The following is a 26,451-nucleotide window of genomic DNA, read 5'->3' as shown; positions in this document are numbered from 1 at the left end:
TCAAGGGCAAATTAAATAAGATGTGAACCCAGTAGTTTTTACTAATCATGGTCGGCCAGATTTCAGAAGGTCTAGGCTGTTCAATGTAAATCCTTATAAATATAAGTGCTTCTGTCAGAAAAGCTATTTTCCCTAATTAATGGATTCTTTTTCTTTATTCACAGATAGAGAAGACCAGTCTATCCTGTGCACGTAAGTAAACTCATCTATTTTAGTACATCTCAATGTCACAATATCTTTATTCAAAATTGATTCGAATTCTGTTGGAATGGACACATTCTCCTCACCTTCAGTAAGCTTGAACTCCAGTCCCAAACCTACTTCATTAGATAGACCTGTTCATAAGATAAAGAGCAGGTATCAGTGTCACAGGAAATCTTTATTGCATAAAATTATTTCTTTAAATTGACTTTCTAAGCTTAAGAGATTTAACAGTTTACAGTGAACTACTGGGGAGTGTGGTTAGTGCTCCACAAAATTCCATTTGTTTGTCATTCCTGCCTGTTTTGAAAAATCACTCAAAATGTTGAACTGCTTGATCTTCAGTTTTAACTCTCTTTCCATTCTTCTGTTGCTTATTAGTTGGTTTTATTTGCTTGAATGTCATCAAAAATGCTTTTGACAAAGTTTTGTCTTTGTTAAATCAGGCATTTTCCAGTTTTCCTGATAAAACATCAGATTTGATTCTATGTAACTGCTAATACATTGTCAGAGCTGGCATGTGCATTATTTATAGCAGGTTCATGCAATGATGCTGTAATCTGGCAGGTTTAGGTTATCTGAGAAAATGTGGCTACTGACTGAATATATATTTATCCTCAAAAAAGCACTGCTACTGATCACCAGCCATAACATTACTTTTGGCTGCCACTGCTGACTGGAAAAAAAATAAATATCACCAAATAAGAATTGTATACTGTGTCTGGTACCACAAGGGCTATCATAGCTCTAACCTCTGTTACATCAAGACTTCAGTATTTGTAGGTGTACCAATCAAAAATCTGCCCCAAATGCATTAATACCAAAAAGAACTCTATAATTCCTGCAATGATGAAGTAAAAATTGACCATCACATTCTTCCCAGGATGAAACATGTCATGGTTATGAAGACTAATTTACAATATGCATTTCCTCCTTCTATTTTTGTACTTTAGTTTATTTTTCCACTAGTAAATCTTCTTTTAACTTTGGAACATTGGTACTTTCAAGAAAGGGACTTTCTTTTGCAAATCTGTGCCTTTTTGTTCATGAAAATCCATTAAAGGATCCACTTCTTGCAGGTACCATTTATTGAAATTGCCTGGCCATCCTGCTGGAAACATAAAGTGCTTCACAGAAGTAATACATAAAATAGAGAAAATTAAATGTGTTTCCATCCAGTAATATATAAAATAGAGAGAATGAAATGCCTTTCCCATTTTGAAAACAGCACAATAAGTGATTCCCCAAGATGTCTGGAGTAATTACTGTATGTTGGATGTGCATCATAACCCATAGCTTAAAACAATCCTTACACATCTTCTAAGGCAAAAAGATTGACCAAGCTAAAGCCAATGTACCCAACTTTAACCACTACTGGTTTAACATTCTTGTTTGCCTTATTTGTGCAGAAAGAAGAAAGTCCCCTTGGCTTGCAGCTTGGCAGCTGTCAAGTTGAAGCAATTTGCAGTATTTTATAGAATTGTTAGAAATTATAAGAAATTATCTTCTGGCATAAAATATGTAACAATAATTGAAGACTTTATGGCATTGATCAGCCAGGATTTTTTTCTTGAAATAGCTACAGGCTTGAACTTTCCAAGGCCTGTTACTTAAATTGTAAAAGAATAGCTGTAAGGATTCATATGGATCCCCTGAAATGCTCCTGGGATGCAGGCAGGGGGGAAGATCTGAGAACTGAGCCTGATTCTGTGTTTCTGACTGTAAATATACCCATTCTCAGGACTTCACCCTCACCTCCTTAAAGCTACTTTCATGTGGTTAAGTACTGTTTGCATTTTTTTACAATCCCTACCATTTGTGTGATTAACCATGGTATGTTAAAAATCTCCATCTGTCTTCAATACTCATGGGTTCCAGTGCTTCCTCAGAATTCCCTGTCTTTCCAGATTTCATTCTTTTCTCTCCATTTCATTAATAACCACACTCATACTGCCTTTGGCCTCCTCTACTGTGCACACACATCCTTTTGCTGTTAGCTCTTTCCCATGGGTAGCATCACTGAACATCCTCTGGTGTCATTCCCTGCCAGTTGCTCTCTGGCCCTCTACAGTCAGCCTCAAAATCCCACATCTTATCATGCACATTTACAGCACAAAAGACTTTATACCATGGCTGTGTTTATTAATATATCTGTGGTTGCATTATTGTAACATAACACAACGTAGCATAACTTACCATCTCTATTATGGTTATTTATTATCTTACTCTTTTATGTGTCTGAAAATTAGGACAGGTAAGACTTTCACCCTGTGTCTTGATCTCTACTGTTCTGAGCAGCCTTCACTGCTCTGCCTGACTATTGGGATTTCCTGAAATTCCTGCCTGTGCCTAGGCCTCCCCACTGTGCTCTCTCCTGTTTGACCTCTGAGTTGGCCACAAAATAGTCTGTATTCACTCTTAGTCCATATTGACCAGCACACAGCTGTTGCTGAAGGAAAAGTCCCAAGGAATCTGTCCAGGTACTCAGAGACCTAAGAAAGCTCAGTGCATCAGCAGTTAAGTGTGACTTGAACTAGGTCATGGCCAGTGAACAGACTTGGGGCTTTTCCAGCTTCCTCCAATGATAGTAGAGGCACAAGCCCTCAAAGGAGACTTCTGGCCACTTGCTTGATTTCTAAAGACACAAGTGGATTCTCCTGGAGTTTTTAAAATGTTTTTTACAAAAAACTAACCACATGAGAGTTTCAACAATTGCCTCATAAACCTGTCTGATCTTGGGGTTATCATATTTCAGCCACTTCCTGGAAAGAGCAGGTAAGGTATTTTCTAGAAAGCAAATATGGCTTAGAGGACTGTGCAGAAGTTTCAGTTTAAAAAAAAGCTACCTTAGAAAAAAAAAGCTACCTGAGAAAATCTGATCAAAGCTCTGTGTGTTTGGGGTATTGTGAAGCCCTTGGAAACAAGTACTTGTGAAACACCTGTACCTATAATCAAGTAGTTTTTCATTACCATTCTGGTTTTTAAAACATGCATTCAGTTTGAGTAGCTTCTATAAAAACAGGAAAGTAGCAGGGTCATATTTCCATTTAATTTGATATGGGAACAGACCCCCATTGAGTGGGGCAGGACCATCCTGCCCTTTTCCCCTTCTTCCCCTCTCTCTCTCTGGGCAAACTCTCCAGAGCCTCACCCAGCCATGGGACTCCAGCCCATTTCCTTCCCTGATGAGCATCAAGAAGCAAAATCATCCAGAGCATCTCCAAACCGCAAAGCCCCATTAGTCAAAAGAGTTCTCCACGAGAGAGCTAAACTCCTCTTTCCCAGCTCAGTAAATCCCAAAGGCTGGAGCTGGCAGTGGCTGCTGCTTGGCCCCTCTCCCACACAGATATCTCGTGGAGCTCCAGGCGGAGCTGGTGTTGACTCTACTCCGTGTACTTTGGGAATTGTTTCGTAAGTAAACCTGTAGGATCAGTGGGCTGGCTTCTCAGAAAAGTCTCCAGTGGGGTACAGCTGGTCTAGGACAAAGCTTTTCATTATGTTTGCACATCTCATACTGCAGGACAAAGGCTGCCAAGCCCTAATGTGATTTAGAGCACCTCGTTGAGTGCCCTGTGCACAGAGGCTTCCCACAGTGCCAGCACAGCCGGATTAAGGGATGTGTGAACGGGCAATTCTTGTGGTTCATTGCTTACTGAACAAACGCTGAAAATAAATTCTGCTCTTGCTTTTCAGATGTTTCCAAAAGTGGAATTAAGCTAAGTCTCATATCATAATATTAACATGGAAAGCTTTCAAATTTTCAACAACAAAAGAAAATACACTTTTAAAACTAATTTTTCTCAGTTGTGCTCAAATGTACAAGAGTCCTAGTTACACCACAGGGTCAACCCCAACAGTGGGGCCAATCTGCTAGCGTCACCTTGTTCTTCTTTGGAAACCTATTCTAGCTGGGATAATTTTCATTTAAGGTGAAGGTAATGGAGTCATGAAGGATTTTGTAGCTCAAGAGGTACAAAAACTCTGTTACAGTTGAGGACTATCTATATGAGTTTATGTGCTTTAAATCCTGTACCGAGGGCCTAAAACAATGACTGGCAAGCAACAAGGGAAGGATAAGTTGAAGTTATACCCCACGTTGTGAGAGTGGTATTCTTAACAGAGCAAGCTTATTAGCCTAGTGGAGCCCTTTGCTCTGGGAAAGCCAAAGAGTTTCTTAGGAGGAAAACTTGCATAGGAAGTAGCTAAAGTACTGCTGTTGGGCTGCTCAGAACTGTGCAATGGGACTTGCTATGGATCTGGTTTTTTGCATTGGCCATCTGAGCTGGGTACAAAGAACTGCACTGGCAGTAAATGTGCTCCCTTAGGTATGGCAGGAAAAAGAATTATTTGAGAGGCTTCAATTAAACAAATGGTCATTCTGCTTCCTAAAGTTGATGATTAGAAGAATGGTAACAGCATTTATATGGAGATCACTACTTGGAACATAATTAAGTGTGAGGAAAATGGGCACTCAGAAGAAAGGAGATGCTTCCTGGGAGGAACCCCATCATGTATGGTCCATGCCAAAACCAACATGTTTGCAGGAAAAGACCCATCTATAAAAATTCAATCACTGAGCTCAAGAGAGCAAGTAGATTTTAAAACAGGTGGGATTTCTCATACCACTTCACAATGGAAGTTGTTTCTGCCCCCTCAGAAGTGACAGTACTTCAAGGCAGATGCAGAGAAAAAACTTGTTCTGCATTACCAATTCTCTTGCTACTCAATAGCTCTAGGAAGAATTTCATCCACCTGTGAAGTGAACTAAGATATTCACATGCTCTTCCCCTCTTGGGTCTCCCTGGGTAAACTTCTTGCTATTTAGAGGCATTGACCTGACCTAGCCATTCCTCCTCATTAGTACATTATAAACACATGGCATTTCATCACTGAGGGGAAATCAGACATCATATGGCTGTGATACATCCTTCAGAGTATGAGGGCTACTAATGTTAAATTGAAGTTGTTTATCAGACCTCTCTGTTGTCATGGACGTTTATGACTGATGTGATATGTTGAAAATCAGAGGTATTTATCAGCTAGAGCCATTATTCTTCACTACTTATTGACCTTGGAGCCTTTTTTCCTAATTAACCTAAAGCAGTTAAGGTTCTGTGTGTTTTCTATTTCACATTGAGGAACTTTTCTATTTCAAGAGGAAGTTAAAGCCTCCAAATCTGTCTGCAGAAAACAGGAAAGCCCTCAGCCTGTGCAGAAGCAAAGAGTTAAGGAGCATTACAGTATGATGGGATAATTACAAGTAAAATGATGCCATATATGGTAATACTTACAGGGATTCAGGGAAAAGCCAAAAGATGGGCACTGTTGCCCTGGGAGAAAGGAAATGCAATGATGATGTGATGAACTACAAATAACCCTTAATAAAATGGAATAGTTCAAAGCCCAGAGTTTGTTTGAAGAAAGTTGTTTTGCTTGTTTTTTTTTTTTCCAAAGAAACAAAGTTGTAAGGTAGATTTATTTGAAAAGTTTGTATGCATATGTCTTCAAATTGGTGTGCTTGGTTTGGAATTGTTCCCAGGACACTTAATTTTTATCAATAAAACATAGAAATGTTTTAGCCAGACAGCCCAGAAGCCCAGACAGAGATGAATCCAATCTCTAAACTGTGCAAATTAACCCAGGTCTTGTGAAAAGGAATCTATTAATCTCACTTATTTGTGGTTCAAACTCTAAAAGCCAGAAGAAACAGTTCTTATCATGTTGTACCTCAGGCAGGAATTGTTTCCTAAGGTTTATATCAATGTCATTCTGTATTGAAAGTTCTGTCCAACACTTCTCCATATTTTTATGTCCATTTATCACTGGTCCTTTGGTAGGGAAAATTAATTCCTGTATTTCCTAATTAGGAAAATAAGCAGAACTGCATTGGATTCAGCTAAATAGTTTCAGACTCAAAAGAGCTGATAAATATCTCTGGGATTTTTGAATGTATAGTTCTTTTATTTTTCTAAAATCCATTTTATTATAGATCCAAAGAAAAAGAGGTCCAACTTAGATGGTTGCTCTCCTCACAGCACCAGCTCAGTTGAAAGACCTCGTTTGTTACATCCACACCCACTTTGACTACTAAGCAGGACAGTATAAAAATATTTTTGTCCATATAATCATCAGAGCCAGAGGTATCAGAAAGACACAAGATGATGTAATGTAACAATTAGAAAGGAAAACTGGCTGGAAATTTCTATTGAGAAAAGACTCTGTCAGTCTCTACTTTGAAAACCACTCTTTTACTTTAAAAAAGGGTTTAAGAGTTGTAAATAAACTTAACCTGGAAATCTTCCAAGAGAGAAAAAGTTACCACTGCCTTCCTGCTTCCCAAGGGACACTGCATGGAGCGGAGCTGGGATGCCAGTTCTGCTGGTCAGAGAAATCCCCACGATGCCCCTTATTACCCAGTGAGCAGGGACACCTCAGGCAGTTCCATTCCTGGTCCCACTGAATTCAAGGAGCATCTGAATACAAAATTCAGATGAGGCAGGATCAAGCTGTTAGTCTACTTTAATGCCAGAGTTTCAGAAGAGAAAACCATTGTATTACTGCTGATGTTTTCTTTTACTGCTGTATCACATCATAGTTAATGTTGTATTTTTTGGTCTTAAAATATAAGCAGACTCCCTGCCAACTCCACTTCTCATAAGTGCTCAGATGCTGCCAAAGCAAGATGAACTGCTGTTCAAAAATGCATCATGTTTTATAATTCCCTTAAATGGCCCAATGTGCTCTCAAAATACTACCAGGACAGAGATATGACTCTGATGATGCATTCTTTGCAGGCTGAAGTCAGGTGCATGTGGGAGGTGCTGTTCTGGGGTAAATAAGAACCGAGCTGGGCAGTTTCCAGTCCTGTTCTTATACACTACATACATCTACATGGCAGAAGGACACCACTGATTACTTTTGTGTTATTTTCTTTCCCCTCAGAGGTGAATCTGGTGCTGGCAAGACAGAAAATACCAAGAAGGTCATTCAGTACCTGGCTGTTGTTGCCTCATCACACAAGGGCAAGAAGGACACCAGTGTCACTGTAAGTGAGCTCCTCCATCCCCTGCTCTCCCCCAGGCCTGTGCTGAGGTCACTCTGCAGCTCAGGGACTGGGGCTTGTCAAACAGTGGCATATTAAGAGTACACAATTACGCCACAGCTCTATGGTTATGGAAGAAAAAAATTTGTTTGACATGATCTTAGGCATCAAATCAGAATGTACCTAGGGAGAACAGAAATATTCATTGTTTTCCATAGGCATAGCACCTATTTATATCCCAGCATGAAGGCCTTGAACTGCAAGGGCTCAAGTCCTTGTTTTACCCTTGACCTCTGCCAACTGAGAAGTTTGGGAAAGCCTGTAACTTGCACATTGTCCAATGGCATCACAAAAACGTATACCAGCATTTAAACTTCCAAAGTTTTGATTGGATTTGTTAATAAGCTTTCTTACTAACTAGCAAAGAGTCCCAGTATAAAACTTATCTTTTTTTTTTTACTGCTCTGTCAGAGGTAACAATTTTGAAAGGCACAATTTTTTCTAAGTGCTTTCTTCCTTCAAAATGTGTAATAGTCTTCCCTGAGAGACTAAAGTTCATTTTCTTACTTTGAACCATATACCTGCCCAGTTCCTGGAGATCATTACCATGGCAGAGGCTCTCAGCTGTCTTTGCTCTTCTCAATGATACAACTCCAGGTCCTACATAATTTCCAGCCTTTCAAATGTAACTCAAAACTTCTGCAAAAAAATGAAGCAATTCACTTTTATGACAAAACAGGCTTAATTCAGGAAGACATTTCATTGTGTCTCAAATACAAGATTGGGTGCAACATAAATAATTAGTAGGGAAGTGGGAAATAAAGTAAAAATCTCATGACCACCCTGTGCAGAGTCTCAGAGCTGCCCCTGCCTATGTGTCAGCAGAACATGAGGTGTGCAGCCCTCCCTCTTCCACCACAAATAACTGGGCTTTTATGTACAGTGGATTCTAATTTGGAGTAGGGGAGGGAGTAGATGTCCTTATGAGTAGTATTTTCTAGAAATCTGTGATTTAATTTAGTGGAAACAGCCCAAGACTAATGTTTAATATTTAATGTTTATGCAAAAAAAGTAATTTCTTCCTATTGAGTCCCTGCTTAGTAGATGGGGTTGAATGAATTTGGGGTGCCAAGGCCATCCCTAACTGCAGTTGCTGCTGACTCCTTTGGGAAATTATGTGAGTCTCAGGACCAAATTTGCCCTGACACAGACCTGAAGGCAAATATCCATCAGAGAAGAGCTGAGAAAAGGTCTAATTTGTTCTATATCATGCTGACAAATAGTAATTCAGTGACTGGGACTACTGACACTGCAATTTCAGTCATTAACATATAATGAATAACAAAATGCCACCAGAGAAGTACTAGAGATTTATCATAAAAATATTTGCCTTTGTCTGGTCCTGAGAGACTAACCTGGGACTGGATCCAAATCCCATCTCTTTGCTTCAGGATTTTTCTTTTCTTCAGTTAATATGCTCTAAGTATGTTAATGATACTTGTACCATTGGTATGTCTGCAATAGATTGTTCGTATCTGTATTCCTGGTTTATTTGCATGGAAACTGTGTACTGGTTATTTTAATACAGGAAAAACAATAAAAATATCTGTCTAATGGAAATTATACTGACATTTGTTTTATACCATGTTATTCAACACAGCAAGGTCCATCTTTTGCCTACGTGAGTAACTTAGACTGTTTGATGTGTGTTTAAGGCACTGAGTGTAGATCTGCATGCTATTGTTGCACCCCAAAAATTTAAGAGAGATTTTGTTGAAATATGTTGTATGATATGATAAAAAGCAACAATAGCACCAAATGCTCTCACAAATCAACCCTAACTGTGTCAGGCCCCATGGTAAAGAATGAGGTCTGACACAGGCAGGGTCATCTTTCAAATAGCACTCTCTTCTGTATCTCTGTGTGTGTTCAAATTGCCATAGTTTGAATTAAATTTCCCACAATCCTGGAAGAGCTACTCAGCCTGAAATTTAACAATGTGGTTTCTGAATGAAATATCAAAATGCTTTCTGTGCTTCAGGTTGAAGTTTTTAGGACTGTTGTGAAATAATTCCTAAACCTCACGGTGTTTGATTTGTTTGGCTGCATGCTTTCCATTTGTTATTGCTTGGAATTTTACATTTCCATGTAACTGTTGAGAATTGTTCACCACCACAAGAGTTAGCATGTTCTTAGCTTGCTGCTGTGGCGTGTAACAGCAATTGCCAGTGCAGCACCTGTCTGCAGGTGTGTTACAGGCCCTCCTCTCTGTGTGCCATACACATAGCAATGCTTTGGGAATACAGGCAGGTTTGGCACATTCTTGCTGTTTCTGTGCCAGGCAAATGAGATTTATTTTCTTTCATGCAGTCTTTTTTGCCCCATTCTGACTGCTGCCTCTCAGACTTCAGCTGTGACAGTGTGCCCTTAGTTAATTTAGTACTTCCTTTGACAATGTCTGTGAAAAAAAAAAAGATTTCATGGTTGGCATGGGCAGCTCTGTGGAGTCTGGTGGACTTACAGCTGCACACAGTGCTGGCCATCTGGAGCCAGAGTTTTATACCCAGCTCTACTGCATAGTTCTGTTCTCAGTAGAAGCAGGTGGTGTCTGTCTCATTTTAACAGACAAGATTCTATTTTAGATGCCACCATCTGATTGCAGCAACACTCTTTGCTTATACAGGAGATTTTAAGTCTACAGAGTGTAACTGGACAAAGCTGCCCAGTACAGAGAATCTTCAGGGACTTTTAGGAATTCGTTTCTTATTCTGGGATTCCTGTATGAACTTGTTAGGAACTCTTCCTTCCCTCTTCCTCCAGCTCTTGGGTAGTAAGTTTTTTAATTATATTTTTGAGGTAGCTCTCACCATTGACACAGAAGTTACAAGACATTCAGCAGTGACATTTAGAAAAAAAGTTACCAGATTTGCACACTAATTGGGAAGTGCTTTCATTTTCCAAATTATTTCCTAGATTCAAACGAAATATTGCCTTAATTTCTACTTAAAGTTATTTAAATAATATCTTATTATCAAGGACTTTTTCCTTTTCAGGGTGAGTTATTTGAAATAATGGGTACTACAGAGTAGTACTCAAAGAATAGTGTGGCAAAGTAAATGTGAATGTAAATGATCTCATATGACAGAGTTGAATGAAAAGTTCTGACAAGCTGTATACATATGCAAAATATTTTTTCAACTTAATTGGTTTGCTTAGAAATAGGATTAGGTAAATATATAGAATTAAATGCATGCTTGTTTCATTGCATGATTTGTTTCCTTAGCAATTACTAACCACAATTAACAATATAATATGAAGATTGTGTGTTTGCATGAGAATTCATTATCCTAGTTTGAAATAAATCAATGCAATTCCATATTTAACCAACGTAGCCTTGCATGGATCATTATTAATAGACTTGATAAAATCTGCTTTGTAGCTTTGTGCTGCATTACATTAAAATTATTCTTGGCAAGTTATTCTAATTATATTGTCATTTGCTAGCAAAGGGTCTCAATAAACTAACTTGGAAAAGACATGCTAGATGTTCCTTTAAGAATATCCCTTTAAAAAATTACATTAAACTGGAAAAAACAATTGACATCGAATGACCCTTTTTTTAAAGGAAGTTGTGATGCTAAACAGATTAATAGATGCTAAACAGACTCTGATCTGTCACATGCAACAAGGCTGGAAAAGGGTCATGTATACAGGGCAGCAGTCAATTGCACAAATAGATAAACACCAAGTTTAAAAGAGAATGAAAACAAATCCACATGAAATGCAGTATTCAGCAAAAAAAAATCAGAGACTTAAATTAGATTTCACCTTTCTCTGCCATGTACGAGTGTTAGTTTCAACTAAGTAATTACAAAGTTTAGTGTTAACTGCTTCTGAATGAATTTTAGGGTGAGCTGGAAAAACAGCTTCTCCAGGCAAACCCTATTCTTGAAGCTTTTGGAAATGCCAAAACTGTGAAGAATGACAACTCCTCCAGATTTGTAAGTAGGAGAAATGCAGTTCAGTCCGTGGGTCCATGTGGGTCAACTTCAGCAGAGAAAGTTGCACAGATCCAACCCTGTTCCCTCACTGACCTTGTGGAAATCAAAGATGTTGTCCCACCCCCACTTCCAAAGCCTAGTCCAGTAGGGAGAACTCCTTTCCCTCTAAGTGCCTGAACAAAATGTGGGGGGGATCTGTACAGAGGGAATATCAGAGTTCACTTCCTTTCAGGCTGTTCCACAGGTCACCCCAGCAGGAGGGAGTCAAGCGTGTTCTTCTAGGGAGGGTGATGTACACATCTTATGGAGCAGGCTAAATACTGGCTAATGTTGGAAAACCTGGCACTGCCTGAAAGAACAGCCCAATTTAGATCTTCTTTTCATTCACAGGGCAAATTCATCCGCATCAACTTCGATGTGACGGGCTACATTGTTGGAGCAAACATAGAGACTTGTATCCTTTCCAGTGAGCTGCACCAGGCTGGGAGGAAGGCACATGAACAAGCTCATTGCATGTCTAAGAAAGGCAAACACTGCTGAGGCTGCTATAAACAGAGAGGGAGGGAAGTGGTCCCGTTTGTGGTGGTATCAGCTTCTGTCCTGCTCTCAGTTTTATGTTTTCAGGGCTGTTTTCTCAGCTATAGGACAGGGAGCTAGTCCCCAAATACAGCTTCAGGAACTGGACAGCCCATTCCTAAGGCAATGCAAGGGACATTTTTGTGTCCAGAGGACTTGTATTGCCTGGATGCTAAATACTAACTGCTGAGTCAAATTACACACCCAGGGCAGTCAGTTGTGTATCAATAACCTTGATGTATTTTTTCAGGGAAAATGGACCGAGAAATTCAGCTCAGGCTGACCTTGTTTGTCAAGTATATTGCCTGTTTCCTTGGCTATGGTTATGAGCTAGTTTATTTTAATGAACATATTAATATGCAGGTGGTTTTCTCTCATCTTTGCATATAGAAAGTGCTTCTTGCTCCAATAAATGAGAAAGTACAATGCAGTTATAAAGAAGTACCTTATCCCTTGAGTGTAGCATCAAGCAACAGTTTATCATTCTGCTCTTATTTTGACAACTGATCTTTAGAAAAAATCATTAACATTTTAACAGTTTTGGTCTTAACTGAAGTTTTATCTACAGCATTTTAGCTTTTAAAGAGTGAATCACTGACTGCTATTGAAATACTTACACTATTGATAACTTCATTGTTATTAGCTTATAGTCACAAAAATGGTCCATAAATATAACTTGATTTAATTGCTTTTATTCCTACAATACTCACCTCAAGAACTCTTTTTGTTTCCAGCAGCTCCACTGTATGTTGAAAGAATTATATTAGTGCTTCATTTTCAAAGTGGTTTGAGTTACATTGTGACTATAAGTTTTAGATCCTGGATTTTAGAATAATTTATGTCTATTTTGATTACTGCCATGATTACCAGCATTTACCCTGCAACAGCAAGTAGGAGATTGATCTGCTTATTTGGTAAGGATTATACCAATACCAGAGCTCCTGCCACAGAATTAGACACATATTCATGCTAGACAAGTACATGGCAAGTATTTAGACAATGCTATTGATGGTCCTGAAGCTGATGGCACAATTAAGAAAGGACTGAATCATGTTATTGATTTTTTTAACACACTTTAAAAACAGATTTGCTTGAAAAATCCCGTGCAATTCGTCAGGCTAAAGATGAAAGAACATTTCACATCTTTTACTATTTGATTGCTGGAGCTTCTGAACAGATGAGAAGTAAGTTCCTTACTAATAATTCTCTCATCTCATTGAATAGTCTGAGCAATGGCTTGCCTAAGTATCTATCTTAATTTCTGTAATTATGTCATTCAATCCTTACTATAAATAAATGCCATAGAAATAGCTATGTATTTTAGCTATAGAAAACATTTTTCTCAAGTGAATTATAAGAAAGCATCAATTCATGTTCCCCTTTTTGAGGCAGGTTGTTTGCAGTTTACAGGATATTTTAATTTACAGAAGATGTAGACCCATTCAGATCCCATCTTGAATAAAACCAAGAAGATTAATCGGGAAGAGTTATTAATTGCTTTACACAAAAGAAAATGGGGGTTCCAAGAAGAATATCAGCTCATTGTTTTAAAATAAATTAAGAGCATGTATTTGCCACAGCACATTATTACACTGTGAAAGCCACAGCTTCAGATGTATTGGAACATCATGGTTCAAATATGACATATTTCCCTAAATCACTCGTTGCTGAAGAATGTATAAAGCAATGGGTAGCTCTGTGTTTCTCCTGGTTTTTATGTTCCTTACCTAAGAATCTGTTGTTGGCCATGGGATAGGGTTGAATAGTCTGTTAGTTTGGCCCACTTTGGTTGTTACCTTGCTCCATTCTTACTATTACAGGCTATGAATCCCCATAGGGAGAGGCATAATTCTGAGTAGGTTACATGTGGCACTCAATAGAAGGATTTTGGGAATAATGGCTCAAATTTGAGTCCATAGGACACAAAATTGCCCCAAAGTGCAGAGATGTTCTCCAGTCACTAATGAAAACTAGAAACTTAATACCATCAAGCTTGGTAAATAGTTATTTTGAAAATATTTGACAAAACCCTAAACTCCTCATACAAGCAGAATTTTCCTTTGGTGATAATGTTGGGTTTTTTTCTGTTGTTCCTTAGGAGAATTCATTAACAAAGAGGATTAAGTAGATGCTCTTAAATAAAACTTTTCTTCTTTTTAGATGATTTGTTGCTGGAAGGCTTCAACAATTACACCTTTCTATCCAGTGGCTACGTGCCTATTCCTTCTCAACAAGATGATGAAATGTTCCAGGAGACCTTGGAAGCCATGAAAATTATGGGCTTTACTGATGAGGAACAGACAGGTGAGAATTGTTATCAACACTGTATTCAACATATACATCTCCAACTGACACTACATAGAGATGCAAATGCAGAGGTTAATTCTGTCCAGAATAATCACTTTGCAAAGCTAATTTGTGTTGAAGAAAGGGAATATTTCTCATTGGAACCCCCTACATATCAAAAAAGAGATTATTGAGTCTAAGCCAGCTATATCAACAGTAATGACCATTTAAAGCCATTGTTCAGAACTTTCCAACTAGCATGAAAAAGTTGCAAAATAATCTGATTTATTTTTGAAGGAAATGGAACAGGCTCGAATAGCTCATATGTACTCACTGATTCAGAAAAACAAGAAATAAAAACCAAGAGCATGAAACAACAACTAATCTGTCTTTAAAATGTGGGCCTGTCAGAGACACCCACCTGCATAGCTTTTACCTCTCAGTGTTGCTGGGAGCGTGCAGGGCCCTCGGATGCAAATTGCCATGTCCCAGGTGACACCTGGTGGCAAAGCAGAGTCCTCCCATTGCCTGAGCCCTGCAGCAGCAGCAGCAGCAGCAGAGCACATCCCTCACCTGCATCAGTGACCGAGGGGTGCTAAGCAAAACCCCAGCCTTGGTCATTCTGGATGATGGTGCTGGTGCACACTGGTCTGCTCTCCTGCCAGTACTGGCATGGACAGCAGCATTCTCCACTGCAGCAGCAGGAGTCATTAATTTATTGTCTGAACTCCCCTGATTTCATGCCCTAAAATAGAAGCCCATTTGGACAATATTCTTCTCCTGTGTAAATTAGATAAATTTACAGCTAAACAAATAGAACACCCCAAATTGATACAAACTCATCTGAAGCATACCAGTAGATTTTACTACCCAAGATTAGGTGGCATCACATTTATGAGTATTTTAGTAATCAAACATTAATAAATACCTTTTCTGGATTTTGACATTAATCCTTTTAAAGATATGTATACATTTGATTTTAGTTGCACAACTAAATATCCGCATGTCCCTCAATAACTGAACATTCAGAAGTGCCACACATTTTTGAAGCTGCTGGTAATTCAGATTTATTTTTTATTTTAAAGACTTTTGAGTGACTGAGCAGGGAAGATGCTACAGGCACTGTGAGTGGGAGACAAATTCCTGAGATGTGGGGATCTGCCTGGGGAGCCAGCATAACTTAGCTTGAGGTGCTGGTGTTCCCAGACTGGCCCATTTGCTCCACTGCACAGATTGTGGAGATTTTTGCTCAACCACCTCTCAAACTCCTGCAGTTTTAAGACACAATCCTTTAAAACAAACCTTACTCTTTCCAGAGAGGTAGAGACTATCAGAGGCACTAGAATGTTATTGCAGAGAACAGAGTTTTCAAAACGTGGCCATTCTGTTCCTCATTTATATTATCTGTTTCTCTTACAGCTATACTGAGGGTTGTTTCATCTGTCCTACAACTGGGTAATATTGTCTTCAAGAAGGAGAGAAACACTGATCAAGCTTCTATGCCAGACGATACTGGTATTATTTTCCACTTCAAAATTTAGTTAACATTAAAAAATTAATAAAACAGCAACTGAATATGCACTCCTTATCAATATTTTTTTACTTAATTGCTATTATCTATGTAGCTCTCAGGATTTAAAATATGAACCATGCTTAAAATCACCTCAATTATCATTACCTTTTCTAGTAATCTTGAATCCATAAATTGATGAATGGTGAATTTGTTGCTTGGCTCATAAGTGTTATTTTTATGGTGTCATCTCCTGTATGTACAATAGAGAAGCTTTTAAGGAAGATAAATAATTCTGCATACTTGCTGAGCTACTCATATTCACACTTACTGACCACCTAAGAGGCAATTCAGTCTGAAATAAAATCTCACTTTTTTATTCTAGCTGCACAAAAGGTGTGCCACCTGATGGGGATTAATGTGACAGATTTCACAAGATCTATTCTGACCCCAAGGATCAAGGTCGGGCGAGATGTTGTCCAGAAAGCTCAGACCAAAGAGCAGGTACCACATGCACTCTGCTCAGCTCTCCTGAAGCTCTTCTCCCTTTTCCTCTTTCTGTTTCTCCTTACATCTTGTCTAAAGGGAAACATCCATTTTTCTGTCTCATTTCTACAGAAATTAACAGTTAAGTGGGTTTCTTTCACTTAAAATCTCCTCTGACCTTTTCCAGGCAGACTTTGCCATAGAAGCTTTGGCCAAGGCAAAATTTGAGCGTCTGTTCCGTTGGATCCTGGCTCGCGTGAACAAAGCTCTCGATAAAACAAAAAGACAAGGAGCTTCTTTCTTGGGGATCCTTGACATTGCTGGATTTGAGATTTTTGAGGTACGTACTGTGGGACACAAGCTGATTAAACTCATATAGATCCTTAAATTTTAATTATTTTAATATGCAAAAAAGAAATACAAAATAGCAAATACCATCTTGTAATTTAAGTTCACTCTTGAAGGTCTCTTTCTAACGTTATGAATTCCCTTCTTTCCTCTTCACAGATCAATTCCTTTGAGCAGCTGTGCATCAACTACACGAATGAGAAACTTCAGCAGCTTTTCAACCACACAATGTTTATATTGGAGCAAGAGGAATACCAGCGAGAGGGCATTGAATGGAATTTCATTGACTTTGGCCTGGACCTGCAACCTTGCATTGAGCTGATCGAAAGACCAGTAAGATTCTCTCTCTGTAGGTGGGATACTACAGAGGTATCAGTTATGTGTCAGTACAAGAGATCCTTTATTTCCTGGAAGGATCTGTAACCTCAGGGCTGAGGAAAGTGGTGCTCTGTTTGTGCCTCTGCTTGTGATGATTCTGATCTGGTACCACTCCCATTGCAGACCAACCCTCCCGGTGTCCTGGCTCTGCTGGATGAAGAGTGCTGGTTCCCCAAGGCTACTGACACATCCTTTGTGGAGAAACTAATTCAAGAACAAGGCAACCATCCCAAATTCCAGAAGCCCAAGCAACTCAAGGACAAAACAGAGTTCTGTATAATGCACTATGCAGGAAAGGTACTGGACAGATTGAGCTATTTTGACTTAGAGAACTTTGGTTCTTTGATACCCAAAGGATCAAAGAGAAACATTCTGGTACCTGCATTGATGAGACATAGCTTTAATTATGAAATGTGCTTATTAAGTGCTTTAATTACACAACACATGAAATAAGATTTCCAAATCATGGTTGTGCTAAGCTCACAAGAAAACAAAAATTACCATCACTAAGGTTATTGAAAATCCAAGTAATTTGGATTCTTTTCTAGCAAGCAGACTTTTTAAAGACATTAGTAGATGTGAGAATAAATACTCAACTCTCAACCCTAGAAACCTTTGCACATTATTTGTCTGATTTTGTGAATACAGTGCCCTGTGTTCTTGGACACTCCAGATTTCTTATCAAGAACAAATTTTTGATGTAGCACTCACTGTTCCCTGCAGGTTACGTACAACGCAACTGCCTGGCTGACAAAGAACATGGATCCACTAAACGACAACGTGACTTCTCTGCTGAACCAGTCTTCAGACAAATTTGTAGCAGACCTTTGGAAGGATGGTATGAATCAGAACTCTAAATCAGTGATGGGGTTTAAAGGGAGAAACTCCTACCAGAACTTTTTGACAGCCATCCCTTGCTGGCAGCACACAAGTGTGAACATAAGCACGGAAGAGACTGAACTAAGACATAAGAATAATGTGTTCTAAAGACATGATTAATGAAAAACTTCATTAGGGAGTTTTAAGCACTATCAAAAAACTTTCTTTCTTAATATTATTCAGCAACAGACTAAAAATTATTTATTACACTGTTAAAATGTTTCTGAATATGTAAAATTCACATATTTAATACAGGTTATTGTTAGGTTTTATGAAGCCTCTCATGTAAGTACTGTGGAGTTCTATTTAATTAATGGACATAATAAAATATATTCTGGGTATTCAGTTGCTCCATTCTGTCACTACTTAACAAAATCCACATTTTCATCTTTGACAGAAGTAGACTATTTACCCAGGAGGACTTCTAGTACATTTGTCAGAATGCTTATATTGCATAAAAAATATACCTGTCCTCTTTGGCAAGCTGCAGTGTAACTAACAATGGCAGTGATGAATGTGATGTGAGGCAAGGAGAGTTTATATAAACAGTTCCATTCTTTCTTTTCTATTTCAGTGGACCGTATAGTAGGGCTGGACCAAATGGCCAAGATGAGTGAAAGCTCACTCCCCAGTTCTTCAAAAACCAAGAAAGGCATGTTCCGTACCGTTGGACAACTCTATAAGGAGCAGCTGACCAAACTGATGACCACCCTGAGGAATACCAATCCCAACTTTGTCCGCTGCATCATTCCAAATCATGAAAAAAGGGTAAATTTCAGATGCTCAGTTTTCAGACTCCTGGCACATTACTCCTGTAATGTGCAGCTGCTCGCTGCACGTGGCAAAGCTGAACGATGTCTTCAAACACAGACATGTGGATGGTAACATTTTTGTAAATCTGTGCTAAAAATACCTTCTGTTCCCTTTTCAGTCTGGGAAACTTGACGCCCATTTAGTGCTGGAGCAGTTGCGCTGCAATGGTGTCTTGGAGGGGATCCGTATCTGCCGGCAGGGATTCCCCAACAGGATCGTCTTCCAGGAGTTCCGCCAGCGGTACGAGCCCCTCAGCCCCACCTCTGGCTTTAGCAGGGCTGGAACTCCTGTCTGTCTGTACAAAACCACCCAGTGTGTTTCAACCTCCCTAACATAAGCATCTTTTGGCAGATACGAAATTCTCGCTGCAAATGCCATTCCTAAAGGATTCATGGATGGGAAGCAGGCTTGCATACTCATGGTGAGGAAAGCATTTTTGATCCTATTATAATCAGGCCTATACTTATATAAAAACGTTGACTGAACAGAAATGATAAGTGATTTTTAGTACCCTAAACCTCAGCACTGGAGTTAAAAAATATCCCTATTTTCCTCTAGATTAAAGCACTAGAGCTTGATCCCAACTTGTACAGAATTGGACAAAGTAAAATCTTCTTCAGAACTGGTGTTCTGGCTCACCTGGAAGAAGAGAGAGACCTGAAGATCACAGATGTTATTATCACCTTCCAAGCTATGTCCCGAGGCTACCTAGCAAGAAAGTAAGAATATGTGCTGGCAAATAGAATGTTTTCTGCAGCAGAGTATCTGCAGGGGCCTTTAATGTTCCATGTAACAAACTGAAGATACTGAGACATTTCATTATTATTTATACTGCATTAGAACTCATATACAATGAAGGTTTCACCTGCAGCCCAGAAAAGGCTGATCAGTGTAATTACAGGGAAGCAGTTACATTGTGAGGCTGCTCACATCCCTCTGTACAATAAGCTGAAACAATGACCCATCATTTAAACATTTATGTACCAGCAGGAAAAGGAGCATTCTAAGCCATGACTGGAGTCTTATGCACTACAAGTAGGAGCACCCCTGCCAGCTATAAAACATAAAATAATTTCTTCCACAGCTTCAGTGTGGAGCACTGATCATCTAGCATGATCTCAGTTAATCTACATCACAAAACTATCAACAATAATGCCTTTTTTATCTGCATACTATCAAGGCTTTCAAATTGCCAGACAAAGAAATATGTCTCAAGAATAATCAGTGCAAGATCTGAGTGCCTGTGTACTCTGGAAAGGTGTTCACACCCAGAACTAGATCTATACATCTGTGCCTATCCCTGGAATGCAAACAGACAAAAAACTAAAGCAAAATATCAGACAGTTAACCAGACTTATCACCCTTCCTCAGGAAAGTACAGGCACTGTTAAAGCAACAAAAGAATTTGTGCCTGACTCCCCAAACCATGGGCTCATCAGCAGACTCTCATGCCAGAATTTCTTTGTTTGATGTGTGTACCTTGCAAATGCCTTCTATTCTCAGACTGAACCAATTTGCTTTGGTTTTAATCACAGAGCCTTTGCCAAGAGACAGCAACAGTTGACTGCAATGAAGGTTATCCAAAGAAATTGTGCTGCCTACCTGAAGCTGAGGAACTGGCAGTGGTGGAGACTGTTTACTAAAGTGAGTGACTGCTATCAGTAAATCTCAGTTTTCCAAAAGAAATGAAATGCACATGATGCCAAGGTACATCTTGTCAGGCACACTCCTTGTTCCAAAGCCCGTTGCAGCTGGTGAAAAGAGACTCTTTAGTTTCACAAAATTTGGGGTTAGAGATACTCTGGATAGTTCTATAATGCCATTAACATTAAAGGTAGTTCTAACTTGAGAAGAAAACAATCTAGTTAGGCAGAAATTCATAAAAGATTTTGCATGCTTGGAGACTTTTTTAATTGCCACAACATGAAATCATATCACAGGGGTGGATAATGAGAACATTGAGTGAAACAAATTTTCCAAACATCTAGAGTGATATATCTATGGGGAACAAAGTAGCTTGGGAATTCCTAACTGGGACACCAAACATGTTCCTGCTGGGAACTCATGCAAATTAAGTCTATTTTCCTTTTAAAGAGGCTCAGATGTTTCAAGAATGGCTTTCAGTTTGGATTCAGAAAACTTTTCCCACTTGGATCGATAGCAATCTCCTCTGCAACCAGAAACAGGCAGTAACACACAGCTGTGTGTGCACATTGCCTTTCTGTGCAGATGTAACTTTTGTACATTATCAAGGGATGAAAACAGGCCTGGAGACAGTTCAAAAGTGACACTATCAGAGGCAGAGGTGCTCGCAAGGCCCCAGGAATTAACACAGAGACAGCCAAGAGCAACACTGCTAAGGCTTGGGGCTTTAAAGATGCTCCCATCAAACTTGGCTGGACAGTATCTGTCCAGTCTTGAGCAATGTCAGTGCTACCATTAGTGCCAGTCAGTCCTTGAAGCACCATGCTCAGCAACACAAATACTGACAGGAAACATTCTTTAAAAAACCTTTCCATTTCCAGGTGAAACCACTGCTGCAAGTCACCCGCCAAGAGGAAGAAATGCAGGCCAAGGATGAAGAACTGCAAAAAACTAAGGAAAGACAACAAAAAGCAGAGAGTGAATTGAAGGAGCTGGAACTGAAACACTCACAGGTGATTTACAGCTCTGAGCCTCTGGGAAACACTAGCTGTTCTTTTACCATGTCTAGAAGCTGTTATAATAAAGGTGTCTCTCTCCTTTGCACTCATGATTGTCTTCACAGCAATGGCCCAGAGCAGAAGGTCAGTGCAGACAAGCTCCCAGTCACTTCAGTAAAGGCCCAACATCCACACAAGAATGTGTGGTGGAGCTGCCTGCCTGTACCCCAGGATGTCCAGTTAAACAACCAACTTGCACTCCAAGCCTTAACTTACTCTCCATTTTATTTGTGCAGCTTGTTGAAGAGAAGAACCTCCTGGCAGAGCAGCTTCAGGCAGAAACTGAGCTGTATGCTGAGGCTGAGGAGATGAGAGTCCGTTTAGCTGCTAAGAAACAAGAGCTGGAAGAGGTCCTGCACGAGATGGAAGCCAGAATTGAGGAGGAGGAGGAGCGCAGCCAGCAGCTGCAGGCAGAGAAGAAAAAGATGCAACAACAAATGCTGGTAAGGAGAGATAAGTGACAAATACAAACAGTAACTTGGATCTCACTGGGACACAACAGAGACAGGAAAACCTCAGATCCTAGGAGAGTGCTTGCTGCACAACCCTCTGTAGGATATGTCTGTGCTTCTGAAGGAAGGATAATGAATTGATGCTCTTTCCTCCAGAGCTCTCTTTTTCCTCATCTCAACCCTAATCTTTTCTCTAAAACATTAACAAATCTTTCATTCTCTGTTGTCAAGTATTACAGACTGTCTAGTTCTTAATAAAAACAACAAAGTTTACAACATGCAGTAATAAGTATTAAGCATTTCTTAACAACTGTAGAAGTAGTATTTTATTTCTACAATTCATGTTTTGTGGGTTTCTTTTTCCCGCCCTAAAGGACCTTGAGGAACAGCTGGAAGAAGAAGAAGCTGCAAGGCAGAAACTGCAACTTGAAAAAGTAGCAGCAGATAGCAAGATAAAGAAAATGGAAGATGATATTCTGATAATGGAAGATCAGAATAACAAGCTAAGCAAGGTGAATTCTGGGTCCATTTTCTTACTCTGAAAATAGTGAAAGTTGAGAGAAAACCTTCTCTTCCACTTGAACAATAGGAATACTCTTGACTATCTAATCTCATGGATGTACAGTTACAAAAGACCATCAGTTCAGCCTTTATCAAATGCATTTCTGATAATTTTTCTGTGGTCATTTAAACAATTCAAAATTGTGTAAAACTACTATTTTTGAGATCTGCTGTAGCAACAATATTTTCAAGCAAAGTATTTACAGCAGCCAAGCACAGTCAGTGGAAGACATGTCTTCTTGTCCAAGAGCAGACTAAATAATTCTCTTTCAACTAATTTCAACACAACTTCATGATTAAAATTGGAAGCTAAGAATGTCCTCCAGTACTTTTTAAAAGGGAATGCTCCTGTAAACTGGGCCCTGTACTTAGCAGCCATCAGAGAGAGCAGAAGATTCTAAGAGCAGCAGCTTAGAAAACATGGAAGTCATAGACAGCACTCCATAGCTCCTCTGTAACTGAAAAATTGAAATGTTTCATTACAATCTCAAGAAATACAGCATAAAAGGACAATCTCTTGGACATTTTTGGTTGGCAAAGAGTTGATTTATGATCGCCAATGACAGACATGTTTGCTAACAGAAGTATTTTATTTTTCTTAAGGAAAGAAAACAACTTGAGGAAAGAATAAGTGATCTAACAACAAATCTTGCAGAAGAAGAAGAAAAGGCCAAAAATCTTACAAAGCTCAAGAACAAACATGAATCTATGATTTCTGAACTTGAAGGTAACATGAACAATAGTTTATTGGTGGTTTTGTAGAATTTCTTCTTTTTCCTTGACACAGAACAAAAAAACCTCAACAGAATCAGAGAGAACTTTTTAAAAAAATTGTGGGGTATTTCCAAATTTCTTATGCTGAACTCAGTTTGGTGATAATTACCAAATCCCTATGGTGCCAAACAACAGAAACTTTTTATTTTTTATATATAAAAGAGTAGAGAGAAAAATAAGGGGGAAAATACTTATGTTGGAGAAAGATAAAGAAATTATTCTTTAGGGTGGCTAGAAATAAGGCATTGCATGTTGCTTCAAAAACACAGTGACTTGTAGTTAAATGCATGGCCACACTGGAAGCCAGAACCATTTTTTGCCTAAGTTTGAGATCAGATTAAGGACTCCTGGCACTACCACAGTCTGGTGACAAAAATCCCTCTTTTTTCAGTGCGGCTGAAGAAGGAAGAGAAGAGCAGACAAGAACTGGACAAAGTTAAGAGGAAACTGGAAGGGGAGGCAAATGATCTACACGAGCAGATTGCAGAGCTCCAGGCACAAATTGCTGACCTGAAGGCACAACTGGCCAAGAAGGAGGAAGAACTGCAGGCTGCTCTGGCCAGGTACTCACTCCTGGGTCTGCACATGGTGGAAAGCCCAGGCTGGAACTTATCTTGCCCCTTCCCAGACACTGAGAAGTTCCAGCCATGAATCTCATCTCTCAGTTCATCCCCTCTGTGTGCTACCCCATTTTCCAAATGTCCTTTTGTGAAAAATAATTAGGCTACTGCTTGTCCATTGACCAATAATCTATTTTATTAAATTACCTCCAGGTATCAATGAAAACTCCTCTTCCCATAGGCAAGGGCAGTGCTGTCAAGTACAATGAAATGTAACAATTTACTTAATAGGCAGTAGGCAAAAATTAATTAAGAGTCTTATCTTGATCCACTCCAGAATCTCAGTGGATTTTCTGTATTAATTTAAGAGGGAAAACACTCAACCAAAACTTGCTGAATCAACTGATTAGCATCTCCAGACACTGCATCCAGCTAAAGTACAGCTGTCTGATCTTTTTTGCATCAGTTTCCCTTTCTTTGGCACTTTCATGCAGAGAACTTATAAATCTTTAGTGTATACTGACTTCCTCAAAGTGAAATAGTTATTACTTTTTTTTATTTCTAAAATGAAACGCTCTTTTTTCAAAAAGGCTTGAAGATGAAACTACTCAGAAGAACAATGCCCTCAAAAAGATCCGAGAATTGGAATCTGTAATTTCTGATCTCCAGGAAGACTTGGAGTCTGAAAAAGCTGCAAGAAACAAAGCAGAAAAGCAAAAGAGAGACCTCGGTGAAGAGCTGGAGGCTCTTAAGACAGAGCTTGAGGATACTTTGGATACCACAGCCACCCAGCAGGAGCTCAGGTATGGATATGTTGCACAAGGGGCAAAAAGGAATGTCACCAAGCTCAGTACAATACTGCCCACTGGCATTGCAGTAGGGCTGGAATGTTCTTATCTGCTGCTGCTCCACTGACGTGTGCCACCTTCCAGAGCAAAGCGTGAGCAGGAGGTCACAGTGCTGAAGAGAGCCCTGGAGGAGGAGACTCGAACTCATGAAGCCCAGGTCCAGGAGATGAGGCAAAAGCACACTCAGGCTGTGGAAGAGCTCACAGAGCAGCTGGAACAATTTAAACGGGTAAACAGAAATCTATCTCACTGAAAACTACCTCCTAGATAACACAATTTCCTCTTATAAATCACCTTTATTCACTTCTTCACATGCTTGTAGGCTAAAGCAAACTTGGATAAGACCAAACAGTCACTGGAGAAAGACAATGCTGATCTGGCTAATGAAGTCAGGAGCCTGAATCAGGCCAAACAAGATGTGGAGCACAAGAAGAAGAAGCTGGAAGTACAGCTGCAGGATTTACAGTCCAAATACACTGAGGGAGAGCGTGTTCGGACAGAACTCAATGAAAAAGTCCATAAATTACAGGTAGGAAGGAGTTTGATGCTTTGCTGTGACACCGTGGGACTGAGAAGCCCAGTTTATGCTGTCCTGTGAGGGTGTATCTAGAGGAATTATGGCCCTGCAGCCAAAATGCTCATTTTTTGTCACCTTAAACTCCTACCTCAATTATCACACAATTAATCAATTACAACCACTCCATCTCATGGAACTGGGAGCTTTTAGTCTCACCACCCCTCTGTACATGTTGCAGTCTGTAATGCCATCACGGATTCAGTGACCATGATGCAGATCTGACAGTTTCTCTGTTTGTTCATTTTTGGGTGGTGGGGAAGATTGACAGGTGTGTGGCTTTTGGAAATTTATTAAGCTATTAAACACATGTGCTTACAAAAGATGACAACAAAAGGAGAATGCTCACTTAACTACAGTTTAAGAAATAACTAAAGATCATTTTAAATGGTTCTCTGGTAGATGTTCAATGTCCAGATATACTAATGAAGCTTATTGTTACATCTTGTTCATAGCTGCAGTAAGCTTTGCTTTATTATTTTAAGCTGGTGGATAAATAAGAAAAAATAATCAAATGCATAAACTTCTGACAAACTTGGGAAGAGGAAGGAAAATCCATCAAAAAACCCCATTTTCCTTTGCAGTTCATTGCAAGGAACATACTATTATTGCTTTATGAATATGACTAGATATAGAATAATAAATACTATGGTAAAGTAGTAAAAAATTGCGTTAGATAAGATTTCAGACAAATCCAAGGAAAGTAAAGTTTAAGGAATATTTCAAAGCTTTGCAAAATAACTGAGTTTATTCTCTGTGGCATCTCACAGGTGGAGGTTGAAAATGTCACCAGTTTGCTCAATGAAGCAGAAAGCAAAAATATCAAATTGACCAAAGATGTTGCAGCCTTAGGATCTCAGCTACAAGATACACAGGTAAACTTGCATCCAAGATCAGCTCACCAACAATATTCATAAAATGCACAGTAAAAAAACCTAAACTAATGACTGTTTTGCCAATTGATGTGGTGACTGCAGGAGCTGCTTCAGGAAGAAACGCGGCAGAAGCTAAATGTGTCCACCAAGCTCCGCCAGTTGGAGGATGAAAAGAACAGCTTGCAGGAGCAGTTGGATGAAGAAGTAGAAGCAAAACAAAATCTGGAGAGACATATTTCAACACTGACAATACAGGTATCAGTGCCATAGTTAAATCATTAGCTCCATCACTGAGAGCTGTGTTGGCAATTCCAGAGGATCTGTAGAACTATCCTGGCACAGCGCATGGACCTTCAGGGAATTTGTGCTGTTAGCCCAGATGGCACCAGTGGTGCTCCACGATGGAGGCAGCAGTCTCCCTCTCCTTTAAAATGTCATCGCTAGGACAGGTACAAATGCAAGGTAGCTCCACACACAGTCTTGCACACAAGGCCTGTATGTGCATCCTAGGTCTGTGCTCTGCCTCATTTTATGAAGGCTGGGTGATGGGTAACTGTCACCAACTTCACACAGGTCAAACTAGGA

At 39.4% G+C, this 26,451-nt stretch overlaps 1 protein-coding gene across 3 annotated transcripts in view; it reads left to right on the top strand.

The window, feature by feature from the left end:
* Positions 1–26,451, top strand: part of MYH11 (myosin heavy chain 11) — a 54,803-nt gene that overhangs the window by 17,532 nt on the left and 10,820 nt on the right. For 2 of the 3 annotated variants that reach the window (XM_053991704.1, XM_053991706.1), the window contains exons 4-31: positions 165–192; positions 7,144–7,246; positions 8,904–8,924; positions 11,152–11,244; positions 11,635–11,698; positions 12,906–13,004; positions 13,981–14,124; positions 15,526–15,621; positions 16,002–16,120; positions 16,290–16,442; positions 16,610–16,783; positions 16,952–17,125; positions 17,552–17,666; positions 18,282–18,475; positions 18,639–18,760; positions 18,872–18,941; positions 19,079–19,239; positions 20,056–20,164; positions 21,046–21,177; positions 21,459–21,665; positions 22,049–22,186; positions 22,839–22,962; positions 23,401–23,572; positions 24,160–24,372; positions 24,502–24,646; positions 24,740–24,946; positions 25,762–25,866; positions 25,969–26,121. In XM_053991704.1, the coding sequence (XP_053847679.1) occupies positions 165–192; positions 7,144–7,246; positions 8,904–8,924; positions 11,152–11,244; positions 11,635–11,698; positions 12,906–13,004; positions 13,981–14,124; positions 15,526–15,621; positions 16,002–16,120; positions 16,290–16,442; positions 16,610–16,783; positions 16,952–17,125; positions 17,552–17,666; positions 18,282–18,475; positions 18,639–18,760; positions 18,872–18,941; positions 19,079–19,239; positions 20,056–20,164; positions 21,046–21,177; positions 21,459–21,665; positions 22,049–22,186; positions 22,839–22,962; positions 23,401–23,572; positions 24,160–24,372; positions 24,502–24,646; positions 24,740–24,946; positions 25,762–25,866; positions 25,969–26,121 (3,635 nt within the window). The remainder of the gene's footprint in view (positions 1–164; positions 193–7,143; positions 7,247–8,903; positions 8,925–11,151; positions 11,245–11,634; positions 11,699–12,905; positions 13,005–13,980; positions 14,125–15,525; positions 15,622–16,001; positions 16,121–16,289; positions 16,443–16,609; positions 16,784–16,951; positions 17,126–17,551; positions 17,667–18,281; positions 18,476–18,638; positions 18,761–18,871; positions 18,942–19,078; positions 19,240–20,055; positions 20,165–21,045; positions 21,178–21,458; positions 21,666–22,048; positions 22,187–22,838; positions 22,963–23,400; positions 23,573–24,159; positions 24,373–24,501; positions 24,647–24,739; positions 24,947–25,761; positions 25,867–25,968; positions 26,122–26,451) is intronic. The other variant, XM_053991705.1, reaches the window with a different exon arrangement.

The sequence above is a fragment of the Vidua macroura genome, chromosome 16 (genome assembly GCF_024509145.1).
Source record: "Vidua macroura isolate BioBank_ID:100142 chromosome 16, ASM2450914v1, whole genome shotgun sequence".
Lineage (NCBI taxonomy): Eukaryota > Metazoa > Chordata > Aves > Passeriformes > Viduidae > Vidua > Vidua macroura.
The sequence above is the reverse complement of the archived record's forward strand: the minus strand, read 5'-3'. Positions and strand labels throughout refer to the sequence as shown.